The sequence below is a fragment of the Neovison vison genome, chromosome 1 (genome assembly GCF_020171115.1).
Source record: "Neovison vison isolate M4711 chromosome 1, ASM_NN_V1, whole genome shotgun sequence".
In the NCBI taxonomy this organism is placed as follows: domain Eukaryota; kingdom Metazoa; phylum Chordata; class Mammalia; order Carnivora; family Mustelidae; genus Neogale; species Neogale vison.
The window spans coordinates 113,647,999-113,663,053 of NC_058091.1; the positions used below are offsets into that span (position 1 = coordinate 113,647,999).

Consider the following 15,055-nt stretch of genomic DNA (forward strand, 5'->3'; position numbering starts at 1 on the left):
TATATATTTAAAATTATTTGCCTCTACTAGGAAGATACAGCAATAAGAACAGGGAATCTACCTTTAATAGTTTATGTAAATAGGAGATAAATAATATATAAAGAATTTGTACATATGTTCAAAGATAAACTAATTTCAAATATGTCTTCAGGAAGAAACAGACCTTTTTTTTCACAAATCAAAGATACAATAATAAGAAACTCCCATTTAATTGATTTTAATAGTACTAAACAAAAGAAGAGTTATGTTTTAAGAAATCATCCTATGGGCTAATGGCCATTTTGTTGTCATAAAAATCCTTTATTTAGCCCTCTCCACAAATAAGCTCACAGCAGGAGAAAGGCCACTAGTTAGAGCAATTTGGAGGATAAGTAAACAGAAGGAATGGCTAGGAGCAGAGTGTCATCTGGCAGAGAGCTTATTTCCTGAATCCTGTGGATCTGGTTAAAACCCAACAGAGATGCCAATATGCTTCTCCTCAGTAAATGCTACCAGTCTCCACACCACCAGGCCCACTGAGGCTTATGCGTGGCATTTTATCCAAGCAGTCCTTTGCATAGCTGCACAGTGCCTGCAGTGACCTGAGTCAGTCATGCAAAGAGACTTTCCTAAGCTCACACCAATATTTTCTTTTAGTTTCCATTTTCTGCTGCTCCTGACCCACGGGTTGGTGCTATTGTTCAATGATGTAAGTGGAGTGGTGGAGGAAGCACTTTGTGCTCTTCTTAGATACGAGCTTGAATTTGTTTAGAAGCAAGGCTGAAAATCCCTAGGCTGAATTTCTTTACAAGGTTGCTGTCATGTGTGCACCTGGGACACCCATCTCGTCAGAAGGGTGGGGAGAAGTGAGGTCCCTTGATTCCGAAGAGGAAAGAGTCAAGGCCCGAGGAGCAGGTGCTGGTAAGCGACAATGAGTTTGGGGCACGGGAATCCCACTTCATTATTTCTAAGAGTTGGACAGAAACCTATATTTAAAAAAAAAAAAAAAGAAAGAAAGAAACCTCTATTTAACACTCCCTCTGTATCTGTTTTTCCAGTGTAATTATTCCCATTCTGTGTGTGTCAGGTATGGTGTGATTTTGTTCCATTTTCTCAACAGAGTAAAGTTTCCAGTTATCAACTTTATCTTCATTCTTTTCCTCTGAAAAGAAATTACTAGATTTGTAATATAGCTCTAGGGATTGTAAGATGATTAATCATATTCACAATTTATTTTCTTGTGTAATAGCCAGCCCCAAAAGATACAAAGATTAGACCGCCAGTATTCTCTGAAAATAAGGAAAAGCAATAGCAAGTTGTTTAATTGTGCATGAGTTTTGTTTTGTAGTCAGTGGATATCATGCTTTGGTTCATGCTAGTACGGAAAGTAAGAAATACTGGACAAATAAGAGTCATCATTAGTGGATAATTTAGCCCCAAAATAGGAAGTTTGTGTCACTTTTTCAAAATAATGGATCCCGGGTTCTTGAAAAGAGCTGAAACGCTTCCACACAGGCCTTGACCTGGACCATAGTAGCACAAGGTCAAATGGTGTTATGTGAAGCAAGCTCAAAATTGAAATTGATGTTAGGCTTTATGTGTTCTCTCCCCAGGGAAATCAGTCTGCTAATCTTTGAAGGGCTGTGGTGTCACAGCTGAGTGAGAGGCTATGAAATATATAACCCCAAGGTGGGATATGTGTGGTTCAAAATGGACAAAGGGATAGAAATACTCTAAATAAGTAAATATTGTAAATACAAATTTCTGAATTGACCAGATAAAAATGGAAGGGTCTTCTTTTTCTATGTATATGTGGACAGTGTCTCAGGTGACTGACACTTGTTACTGTGCATAAGATCTCAAGAGTATATGTGGTACCCAGAAATAAGTGAAAGGATATTTTAAAAAGAGGTCGATATTAGCCCCTTCTCATATTGATTCTGTATTTTAACTCTAGTTATGAAATCTATGTATTTCAGAGAACTTATTTGGTTTACCAAATGTCTTTTGTTAGAAATACAATTTGTTACTATTTGATTAATTTCCTCATATGGAGACACTTTAGGGAATTCAAGATAATTCTACCAAATTAACATAAATTCATGACATGGAATGAGAGGAAAATATTAGATTAATAGCATTCAGAATGACTTTATAATCTCAAATAAATTCATACCAGTTAATGAAAAAAAGGGAAATATGAGAAAATACAAAAAAGAATGACCTCAAATCTCAGATACAATAATAGTCCCATGCAGTGAATTAAGATATTTTAATTCAGTTGACTTAGCCTGCATAGGTCTATAAAGTCCATAGATTCTTACATTTCAATCAAACAAAATTGTATGGTATCACTCAGACCTAGGGGAAATTGGTGAATTGATTTTTGAAAGTTTGACTTTCCTTCCATAAATTATCTTGAGTATACTTGCTGGGTCAGCAGGTCAGTCTCTAGACCTTCACATGTGTATGTGTTCTCTGTGATAGGGCCATAGTGAAAGAAATGTAAACTCAACAAGGATAAGAGTTCAGCCCCACAAACAGTTCTGGAAAACCCTCCCTGGCTTCAGATGTAGGAAATAGAGGTAGATCACCATGGTTTTCCACACCAGGTCACAGGCACCTTAACTCTGAGGTAATCCATCAAAATAATTAACTCCTACTTACCATAGTGTAGTGAAAAGCCTTTGCATGGACATTTAAGTCAGACAAAGTCAAGTCCAAATTCCAGCTCTGTTCCTTATAAACCATTTGACTTAGGGCAAGTTAATTAGCGATTCTGACCTTCATTAGTAATATGGGTTAAGTAAGACTGATTTTGCCATATACCTATGAGAATGACATGTAGTAAGTAAAATTAACACAGCACAATATTTGACACATAACAATTATTCAAATAATATTTCCTTCTCTTTTTTCCCAGCAGCAGTTTGGCCAGTCTTTAACTTAAGCCAGTTTAGGCATACTTATTTGGGGTAAAGAAAAGGCAAAGATTCTAAATAGAGACTAAAGACATGTTTCCTTAAGAGATTGAAAACTTTGAGATTTGCCGATTTGTGTGAGGCTGGTATTTTGCAGTTGATTTGGTGTTGGTGAGATGATCCGTGGTTCAGTATTAATTTTTTTCTCATCAGATAATTATTTCTGACAGGTATATATAATTTAATTAAACACAGTGCATTTAGTTTAAATAAATGAAAGATGGTTCTTAATTCTTCCCCTATTATCATTTGGTCATTTAATCTTCTAAAACAAACTAGAAACAGTCTACCTCTACTTTTCAGTAATATTCCCCAGTAATTAGAGAAGTGTATCATTGTTCATTGTTGTCTCTGGAACCTGACTGATGTACCATGATAAAAGTGAAATTTCAGGAGTGACATAATTTCACATCAACTAATATTTGTTGTTATTGTTGCTGTTGTTCTGTAATTCATGATATGGGGTTGATAGAATAAATATAGTGACCTAACAGAGAATGATTCTGTGTGAAAAAGACTATGAGTTTGTTACTCTACAATCATCAAAAAACTGCATCTTTTAATATAATATGACACACACACACCCCGCCCCTGCCGCCGCCAGCTCCCTGGCAAAACCTATTTGGAGCTGTCCTTTTGCCCCCTGGAGATGAGCCACTATTAGCACTAGGCTGGCCATACCGGAACACTTTTGTCTTGTTCTCAACAATCATTCCTGTACTCCTGGTTGATGCCTCCTGGTGCTGGTTGTTGTCATTGAGCTGAGTAAGACCTCTCAGGGAAACTGCAGGGGAAATGGTCTGTTACACAGAGCTTGGCAGAACCATTGCCAGTGACTGATAATGGGACCAAATCATTTCAGGTGAGTTTTCTGTGGTCCACAAGCCAGCAGGGGTCTGCTTGACTTTGTAATCTTAGCTTATGGATATCTCAGAGCAGTGTCACTGGGGGCATAATAGGAGGAGCTCTTTAAGCATATGCCTGAGTCTTTTCTGTTGTGCTGGTTTTAAGGGACCACAGCATTTCATTTCGTTTCGTTTCTCTGCCTATGGGAAGGTAACATCTTCAGAGCATTGTTTCAGGAAATGGTTAATTACAGACTTACCAGAGCTTTGGTGTTTGCTACAGTGGGAACCTCTTTAGTATAGCACAGAGCACTATAGATTAATGCGGTAATCAATGAGAATCTGTACACTGCAGAGATCTGTTTTGATGACAGCAGCACTTACGGCCTTGCTTGGTGTCACTGTTGTATAATGTTGGACACTGCAGCCTTTTTTTTTGGTTTTGATTTAGAATGCAACGACCACAAGGAATTTTAAAAGTTCTTTTGCATTTTTGGCGGATTTTTTATTGTGCTGTGGATTTGCTGCCTTGGCTAGCTAGAATTTAGTGTTTTGATGCCAGTAGCATTTATTTAACCACTCCGATGCTGCTGTTATGTTTGCTGGGTTTCTGCAGTTTCTCCTACTTCATACGTTGCACTCAGGAGCAGGTAAACTAAGCTATATTAATCTTATACATAAATGTAAAATTCATGGGAATATATTGTTTAATTATCCCAAGAGTAAGATACTAAAGTGCTTCATTTAGAGCTTATCAACATAGAATAAGGAATAGTTTGCTTTTAATGTGGCAAATACACAAATATATCATCATTTTAGAATATAGTGGTGATCATCGAGCTGCATTTTATGAAGTTATTTTCATGTTTCAAGTGACTACCTGAAGCGTACATTAAATTGTCTGCTATTTAGTATTTAACTTCCAGCTTGATGTGTGGTGTGTGTGTGTGTGTGTGTGTGTGTGTTTGTAGTACACTATTCAGAAAGTATATATTGTCCTTTTCTGATGGGCAAAAGACAGTTGTTTTCCCCGTTTACTGAATTTCACTAAAATTAGAAAGCTTCAGAACTTAATCTTCTTAAAGAGAGAAAGATACCAGTTTCTGCATAGATTGTTATTTTGAAGTGTTTAGACAAAGGCTGCCAAGGCCTGGTTTCTCCTAATCGACAGTCCTGATTGTAGAGCACAGCATGGAATTGCCTGTGTTTCTGTGGTGTTCAGCTGTGGATTAAAAGGAAAACTGTTCAGATATAACGAAGAGAGAGCCCAGACGGAAAGAAAGAAAAGAAAATGCAGTCTTTGGGTCAGAGGTTTGGGTGTATGACCTTGAGTGACAGAGTAACCAACCCCTCCTGACCCTTGTTTCCATTCTGCCTGTTTGAAAAGAGACGACTGTTACTCTCAGTGTGAATGACATAACGTTTTTCAGATCCTCAGGATCCTCTGATGATGATTTCTGTGTAGAAAAAGACACTATTAAATTTTTAAAGGCATACATTTTTCTTAATAAAGGGAAGGGATAGTGCTCTTCCTGTCCTGTCTTTGCAGGGTCATCGCAGCTGAGGCTTTTTGGAAGGGAGATTATGGCTCTTTTAAATTAAACTGGTAAATCTCTTGGCTTCATTGTAACTCTTTTGCCAGACTGGCATTGAGCAAGTTTGAGGTGTCCTGGGGGCACTTACTATTAGACTGTATTCCTTTGGGGAGAAGCGACATCTCCAGTATGCAGCAGCAGGGTAAGGTCCTGGATGCAGAGGCTCTGGGCCTCTCTGAAAGCCTGCCAGGGACACAAGTTCTCCTGGCTACTCCTTGCTCCCTCTCAGGTACAGCAAGTACTGCTGAGAGCAGCTGAGGAAAGCGCCTGCCTGCTCTTCCCAGCAAATGACTTTCAAGAGGTCCACTTTCTGCTGAGGACAAGCTTAAAATCCAAGTGATCAGAGGCAAAAGGAAAAGAAGCAGCCAGCCACCTTCTGCTTGTAAAAGTATGAATCAGATTGCTGTCTATCAAATGCTAGTTAACATTCATGATAAATAACATACGTTCTTTCAAGAGGATAGAGGATTTTATTGTGAATTGAGCCATGTGCTTGCAGAGGGCTATAGTTGCTAGCTAATAAAGATCAGAATCTCGTGTTCATGGTCACACTTAATGTGTCTTCTTAATGATAGACATCCACTATTTGAGATGAAGACTGAAGCAATGATGGTTCATGCTCCCATACCATTGCACCTGAGAGGTGAGAGGAAAATAATGTGATTGATTTCTTGTTCTCTAGCTTTGAGGGAGCAGTCTGAGTTTACAGTCTCTACAAATATATGTAAAAAGGCAGTAACTTCATTAGTGAAACAATTATCATACAGAAGATCGCCCACTCAGTTCTCTTTGAAGTTTGTGATATTGTTGGTCATTAACACGTGGTCGAAAAGCTCTTCAGGAGAGGGAGATATTTTCATTCTGAATTATTGCCCCTGAATGGCCCTGAGGAAAATTCTCTTAGATGATGGAATTCATTTGGAAAATAAAGACAAAATTAATCTCAGTGAACAACAAGTATATATTCTGGGTAATCCTGGCATGTTAGGGAGAAGAAAATTTCTTTACCATTCAGAATTCTTCTAGCTGATTTAAGAATTAAAGTGACATGAACCAGAATAACATGGGGGGGGTGAAGAACAAGATTTAATTACATGTGCATGGAGGCCCAATAAAGAAATTGAGACCTAAAGAAATGACCAATGCAGGCAGTTTTTATGCCTTTTAAATAATTTTTTCCCCTAGATGAAATGCTTTTATTTTTGGATCAACCAAATATATAAAAATTCTTTAATATACAAACTCCAATCACAACAGCATCTGTATGGCAATGAAGGAGCGTATCAGGGGTGGGGTGAGAGAAGGTTTCCAGGGTCCCTACTGCTTCCTATACCTACACTAACTCTGTGACCTGTGGCCTCTGAGAGCGTGTCTTAGCAGAGGGCAGATCAAAGCAGCCAGAGGCAGAGAGGCCCTCATGCTGACACCGAGGCAGACTGAGCACAGCAGGCCGCTCCACGATGCCATCTTCCCACTGTGGTGTGGCCTCCAGGGAAAACCAGATCCAATTAGGAGATAATAGGAAAGTGACTGTGAGGAGAGTCAATAATGAATAAAGTAAATATTTCTTCTTCTTGGTTTTCTAAGAAGAAGATTAAAAAGAAGCATGTCTAATTATAAAAATAGAGATCAGTGAAGATTTACTCCTTATCTTATAGTAATATTAATAATTGTCTTTTTTTACTGTATTCAGTTTCACACTGATAAATGGTAGACTAGTGAAATGGATTTAGATTTTGGATTGCCTGCTTCGAGTAGGCCGACTTTCGTCTTTAAGAAGGTAATTTTTCATTATCATATAATGAGTTGGTCAGTTTGTTGCAGAATTGCAGCCAAAAATTGTAAAAACCTACTTACTATAAATCACTCATTTTAAAGAAGGTTTTATGTGAGTTGCATGAGTTTTAAAGACCAGGGAGATAAATTCTTATTCTGACAAATTGTCAATATTGAATAAATTTAAGCTGACTTCAGAAAAGGAGGCATATTGATTGTAACAGATGTGGGTTCTAGCAAACATGTTTTCAGTTGTATAACATCTGTCAGGTATTTTAGACTTATTAATAACTTTTGAACTTTTTTGTGGTAATAAGAAGCTGTTAACCTTGCAATATTTTGCTTTTTGTTGTATTTGTTTTTCTCTCTCTACAGAATGCTTAGCCCTTGAAGCTTAGTCCTACCTTCTAAGTAGGTTCAAATTGGGACAATTGTTTTATTCACTTTGAAGTTTCACTTTTATTTCAAGATTTTGTTTTCTAATAGTTTACTTAGATTACATAAAGTTTGTTATTTTTTTCTAGACTTTCCTTCTTCATCAATGTCTTTGAAATTGTTTAAGGGACTCATCAAGAAAGAGATGTGCTAATATGCACATCTGTGTATAGTATTTCTCTTGTCTGTTGATATTAAAGTCTTTTCAAAAATATGATTCATTAGACTCCTGATAGCTCATGAAGGTGCTTTCTGAGATGAATTTCTTTGCCCTCTGTATGTAATCGTAAAGCTTATTTTCTCAGGGTATGGTTTCTTGATTTCCTAAGCATAGGGTTCTTAATGAAAGTATATGGCTGAGGCTGAGGCCCTGCGAGAGAGGATAATTCCAGAAGCTAAAGGTAAAACACCAAGGTAATATAGCAGTGTCCCAGTCACCCCTTCATCCAGTGACCATTTGTAATTTGGAGAGTGATGATAGGCCCATTAGAGAAATAAAGGAAGCAATGGACTCTCAGAAAAATACTTACTGTGTGCAAAATTTTACATATAATTTTAAACAGTATATGAATCTCCAACTCTAATTATTGGTCATGTAAAAGGACTCACGTAACTCAGGTTATGAAGTTTGCCTTAAAGGTCACAAAAACAAAACACAAGGACTTGGCATTCCATGATAGAAAAAATCTTGCCCTATATGAAGGTAAGCCATTTCTCAGTGGTTAGTGAGTAAACCCAAGACGCACTTCAAAATGCTCTTGCTTCAAAACTTCATTTGAGATTTTCATTCCACATCATAGTAAAAAAAATCCACCCCAAGCTTAACTTTCCAAACGGTATATAAATGATAAGACACATTGATATAAGCAAAGAGATTAGAAATGACAGAAAATTCAAATGCGACATATAGTGCTTTCATTTAGATGAATGGGGAACCGTACTTCCTAGAGACCCACATTATTTCATCTGCACCCGAAGGGCCAGCTAGGGCTATTTCTGTTCAGAATGGCTTAACAGACACTAGGGTCTTCTTCTGACATTAGGCTTCCTTGAAAAACATGTTGTGACTCCCTGACATCAGAGGCTAGTCTTGTTCCAGCAGCCATTTACTTATAGAGATCTCTTAAGGTTTGTTTTAGTGTATGAAAGTATGAAATGTTGCTGTAGTTGGAGCTATTCAGTGTGGACATGAAGGTGCTGAAAAAATTGGGTACAGAAGAAGAGCCCCCAAAATATCTAGACCCTTTAGAGTATTGGTGACAAACCTATGGCTTATAATGAGGGGAAGGATCTGTTTTTGGACTTCTTGCTTGAAATTGTCCCTTTTGAATTTGCCATCCTTTGAACATACCCATCCTTAGTCTCCACATTTGCCATGGCTAGCTTATAAGGCTAAATTGAAATGGGTACAGTTTTCATGCCTATGAACTAAGGGCACATGTGGATGTTTGATCTAAAGTATGGTGCAATGTTAATTACATTGAACAAAGACCATAGTAGGCCCAAAGATCTGGAGTGTGTGTGTGTATGTGGGTAATTTTTTGTCATCAAAACTATTAGTATATCACTTTGGAAAACAAATGGAACTATAGAAATTATTGGTAATAAGTGCAATTTTAAAGGCTAGCATGTTGTCTTTCATTATTTTTATCCCTTTCAACAGTAAAAAATGCAAAATAGCCAGGCTAGAGTCATAAAGTTTCTCATTCGAAGAATAAGTATTTAGTCATTAAAATACAGTTGCAGCAATTATCTTAATCTAGTTTCTTTGGAAGTGTATTTCAAACATGATAGTGTTTTATACCTAAAAGTAAAAGCTACTCAGTCTTACCATATAGAAGAAAATGAGGTTGAGTTTAGGAGATGCCTGTCAATGGACTCTTTCATTTTTAAATGGAGATAAGCCTTTAATTTGAGTTAAAGTATATATAAAATAAATATATCCTTAAGCCATCAAAAAGAATGAAGTCTTGCCATTTGCGACAATATGGATGGAACTAGAGGGTATTATGCTCAGTGAAATAACTCAGTCAGAGAAAGACAAATACCATATGATCTCACTCATATTTGGAATTTAAGAAACAAAACAGATGAATATAGGGGAAGGGAAGGAAAAATAAAACAAAAGAAAAACAGAGAGGGAGGCAAACCCTAAGAGACTTAAATTAACCCTTAGGAAACAAACTGAGGGTTGCTGGAGGGGAGCTGGGTTGAGGGGATGGGATAATTGGGTGATGGACATTAAGGAGGGCACTGGATATAATGAGAACTTGGTGTTATATGCAATGATGAATCAGTAAATTCTACCCCTAAAACTATTAATACACTGTATGTTAACTAAATTAAATTTAAATTACAATTTTTTAAAATAAAATAAATATCTTTTTATTTTGGGAAAGATTAAGATAAATTATTTTTTCTTTTTTTTTTAAGATTTTATTTATTTATTTGACAGACAGAGATCACAAGTAGGCAGAGAGTCAGGCAGAGAGAGAGGGGAGGAAGCAGGCTCCCCGCGGAGCAGAGAGCCCCATGTGGGGCTCGATCCCAGAACCCAGGATCATGACCTGAGCCGAAGGCAGAGGCTTTAACCCACTGAGCCACCCAGGTGCCCCAAATTATTTTTTTCTTAATATTGGAACTATTATAATCGCACTAATAATTTTATATTTCTCATGGGCTTCATCCATTTTCCCAGCTCATTCTTGCTGTGATCAGTAAGATACTCTAACTAAAGTTTGTGTTGATATATATCGAAATCAGGTGCAGTGTAATCTTATGTTGTTGTTAAAATCATTAGAATTTTTCAACCAATCTTAAATGTGCTCGTATTTATTATGAGAAATTACTTAAAGATATTTACCATCTTTGTGAGTGAAATCACTATATTTTCATCAGGAAAGGTTTGTTATACATTTATGAAATTCGCATTAGAAAACACGTGACAAATCATTATTCTTAACTTTGTTGAAATAGCAATTTAATTTTTTTTCATACAATGAATTTTGGAACACTGAAAAAATAAATTAAATTTAAAATAATAAAGTAAAATACATCAACATTTAAAAAAAAGAGTTCAGAGAATAATTGACAGATTTAATGTCACTGGAAACTTTAAATATCAGTGAAAACAATATTGTTTCAATTTTTTTCACCAAACAGTTGTTAATCTCACAATTTAATTCAGTTATTTTACCAATCTCCTAGAAGAGTTTTGTTCGCTTTGCTCTTACTTTAAAAAGGAATTAATTTTGATTGAGGATATTTAGAAGATATTTCATCCACTCTGTGTGTAGGATATTTTGCAAAGAACAAATAACTCTATATTTCCCATTTTTTTGTACTGCATTTACAAAATGTGAAGAAATAGGAATGTTCAAAGGGAGAAAATAAGAATTACTATTTATCATTCATTGAATCCTTACTTTAATACTCATAAATCTAAAGCAATATTGGATGAAAAGTTACTTCCATGTCTGTTTTTCGTTGCTTTTATGAGTAATGATTTAATTTTGGAATGGTGAAAACTCAGCTTCAAGTCGCTACGTCTCGATAGCTGAGTTTTCTGATAATGCCAAATATTTGCCAGCCAGCTGGTGGTTATTGATGCTATTTGTTTATGTTATTTTAATTAAAATCTTTTTCATCAGTATTATATATTGTGCTTTCATTTTTAGTTTTAAAGTAAACCAGGAAAGCTGAGAAGGAGATTTCATTCATTCTGTTATCTTAAAAGTTCATATGCCACAAAGTAATTTTTTGGGGTTGTTCCCTAATGGGTATTGTTTTAACATCAGTTATTATGTTGCCCATTAGTACTGCTATGTTCATAGTGCTACTCAAGTATCACAGTATTGAGGGCATGTATACCCTTAACTAATTTGTTTGATTTAAGTTTTGTTTGTTTGTTTTTTAATTTCCTTGTCCCCTTCCTTGTGAATTCTTACTGCTGTCACTGTGCTTTCCTTACCAACAAAATGCATCTTCAGTAGTCCTGTGGGGTTGAGTAATAGAAAAACTCAGGACTTTGACTGTAAAATTAGTGAAGATCTAGTGGGTTTTTGGAAGAATAAAGTCTAGGAGCTCAGATTTGTGGTGTTATTTATTGCTAATTTAGAAGCCTTTTTTTCACTTGCTTTTCATTCTCTGGCAAGATTTCCAAATGGATAGTTTGCTGAGATAATTTGCTCTTTTCTGAATTCTGCTGTTTAATCTATGGATAAGTGAACACCTGTACATTAATTGCATTTTAGTTGTTTCTTATTGCATCAAAGGTATTTTGAGATTGGAGGATGGAAAATGCCATATTTTAATGAAAACAGAAGTTATAATAAATACATTGAAACATGCTTTGTGCATATTCTTTTAATTTTATTTTGATGTCTGCTTTAAAGTCTACCTTAATATCAAAAGTGACTTAAGGTTATATGAAATAAGTTAAAACGTTTAGAAAAGATTGACAAGGAAAAATAAAGGAAGAAAATTAGGCTGCAGATTTAACCATGAACATTCTAACACACGTGCTTTGAGAAAAGTACCATTAGTCATAAAACTTCAGCTTCCATAACATGAAAATAAACCAGTTAAATACACACTAATTTTTCCTGACACTGACACCAGAGAGAAATTTCTTTTGAATAGTTTCACAGAGAAGATAATCATCATCAGAGCATGATCTGTATGAATAACACCATTACCATGATCCGTATAGTCAAGAACAATATATGAAAAGAACTGTGGAAGCAGGGAGAGGGAAGGGACTATCTGGAAACGTCATGTAGACCAGGTGCATGGTTGTGTGATACTCTGGCTTAATTCAGAGTATCTAAGTTGACTACTGCATATCCCTCACAAAGACCTCTGTAAATACTATTGCTTTAAGATAAAGCATTTCAAAAAGTATTGAGAAACGTTGTATTCCAGAATATATTCTCTCTGAATTGCACTTGGGAGTAGTTCAGTGCCGCTAGGTAATGGTGGAATCATGGATCTAAACAACCAGGCACACTGGCCGTGAGATTGCCTTACATTCCTGAGTAGAAGACCATCCCATCTTCTCTCGAGAGCACCTATGACCCAGCCAAGAAACCCTATTGGGCCCATTAAGTCTAGGCCAGTGAGACTTATGATTTTTTTTTTAAATAACAGTTTTTGTTATGAAAATGTTATCTAAGATGAAGCTATTTTGAAATTATTATATTGGAAACAAATATTTTTCATTTATCCAGCCCTTAAATATTTAGGAACTCTGGAAGAGAAGTCCTTTCTTGAGTCAGTAAGTTATCTTTGATCAACCTTAATGTGGTTTGCTTTATAAAAATAAGTGTATATGTGATCTAAATGCATTGTGAGTATTGGTCCTTCCTTTTGTGCTTTCTCTTGCCTGATATATCTTCCATCATGTGCAGTTTGAGTAGAGTTAGAAGCCTTATACAGTCTGACCACTTTGGCACTGTGACAGAGATTTAGATAGTGACCATGCAATATTTTGCAACCTGGTTTCCTGTGGCTATCATTTGAAAGTTTATGAATATGGATACTTGTTCACATTTTTCTCTAGGACAATGTTGAGGCATAAAATGTTCTCAAAATTTCCCACTGAGAGTACAGGAATTTCCAAATTAAAAAAAGAAAGTCCTTTAATACATAACTGTAAATTGTTTGAATTAAATAAAATAAAACAAGCAAAAACAAAACAAAACAAAAGGGGGGGGGAACCCAATATTTACCGTAACTTTTCTTTGCTAGAGCTCTGGTTTTAAAATATCTATATTACCAAAAATGTTTGCTAGAGTATATTTATTTCCTGCTATTTTTTATAACTTTACTACATACTTTTAAATGGTAAACACTATCAGTCCCTCATAAGTACTTCCATTTTGTTCCGTGTGCCCTTGGAATTCATCTTCAGCATCATCTATTGTTCTTGTTATGTATATCCCTAAAACCGTGATAATGTATCAGTCTCTGTATTTTTTCATTTCCATGTCTTTGGGATGTAGAGAAAGGAAGAACTTGATTTGACATTCAGAATTATTGTTGCAGATTAATATTGTTTTGCTAGTGTTGCCGAGGTGTGAGGTCTGGATAAGGACTAACATTTTTCTTTATCAAAGATATTTACAGCTAGAATGCTTTCTTGTAATGTCTCTGCTGTGAACTTGCCCAGCACTACCATTTCTTAAGCCTGTGGTTAACATCCAGTCCCCAAACAATGAAAACATATAAACCCCGATTTTTTCCACAGGGTTTCCTGGCTGGTTATTCCGAGGCTTTGCACATGACAACCTGTTCTCCCACGTGAATGGAATACTCAGTCTCAATGTGGAAGCCTGGTCAGTTGGAAAGTTGCAGTAAAATATTTCCCTCCTGTGTGCAGCACTTCCAAAATTCTTATTTATGTAGAATCATTGTGTTAGAAAGAAGAAAAAAGTTTCCCTAAATTTGTTAATTTTGTGCGTTGTTATTCAGGGTCCTTTACTCTTGCATATTTAGCTTCTGGGAAAGAAATTTCTCCATCATTAGGCCTCAGACCATATTTACACATGAAAGTTATTCCTCTCTAAGCTATTATGTGTAGACATCTTTTTGCCCTGTCATCAATGATCTTACACTTTTCTTTAGATACATTTTTATTGTCATTTAATATAGATAATAAATACGACTTGGTCTAGATGTCCTGAAGACCGTGAACATCCTTATTTATTCTAAGACACAAAGGTGTGTGTGCGAGTATGCATGTGTGGTTTTTTGTTTTTGTTCAGAACTGTCAGCAGTTTTAATTAATCTTCTTCCGAGGCCTGCAGCATGAGGTCAGTGCAGAGATAAAGAATGAGGGTGTAACTACTCATCATGGTGTTTTGGAAGTGTTTCTGAATTCTGAAGCTTTGTATCATCTCAAAAATCTAAGTTTATATACTTTTCAAAACTAGGAAAAATTAAGCTGATGACCAATGTTAACGATCTCAAATAGCTTTTTATTCTCAATGTCTTTTAGCTTACTTAAAGTAAATCCATAAAATTTTCTGTGCTTTTCCAAAACCCCATAATTTAGGGTGACTCTAATACATATTTAAACTTAGAGTTGTTTTCTTAAGACCATCAATCTTGTTATTATTTAGATGATTTGGCTAGGAATATCAACTGAAAAAAAGGAATCTTAGGAAGTTAGGATGCTTATAACCTATTAAGATATAAATATTAAAATGTATTCCATAGCTGATATCTAAACCAAATAATTTTTAAGGTATACTACAAGCTGGTTTCAAGGAAACATTTTCAAGGATTTCTTGAGTCATCAGGAAAAAGATGAAGGGATTTAAGAGCCTACTGGTTTCATGATACAGAGTAATTCAGTCACAGATATTTTGCTGATAGATGTGTTTTATTCTCCCACATTAAAACATGATCCTATAAAGAAGAAATGACAAAATACCTATTTTTA

At 35.7% G+C, this 15,055-nt stretch overlaps 1 protein-coding gene across 50 annotated transcripts in view; it reads left to right on the forward strand.

The window, feature by feature from the left end:
* The window catches only part of RIMS1 (regulating synaptic membrane exocytosis 1), a 498,418-nt gene that overhangs the window by 309,087 nt on the left and 174,276 nt on the right, over positions 1–15,055 (forward strand). For 9 of the 50 annotated variants that reach the window (XM_044254458.1, XM_044254431.1, XM_044254467.1 and 6 more), the window contains exon 1: positions 783–900. The exons of 36 other annotated variants lie outside the window; for them this stretch is intronic. In XM_044254458.1, coding sequence (XP_044110393.1) covers positions 801–900 — 100 coding nt within the window. In that variant the 5' untranslated portion in view covers positions 783–800. Of the gene's footprint in view, positions 1–782; positions 901–4,393; positions 4,456–15,055 lie in introns of those variants that run through there. 5 more of the 50 variants (XM_044254383.1, XM_044254404.1, XM_044254413.1 and 2 more) reach the window with 1 other exon arrangement.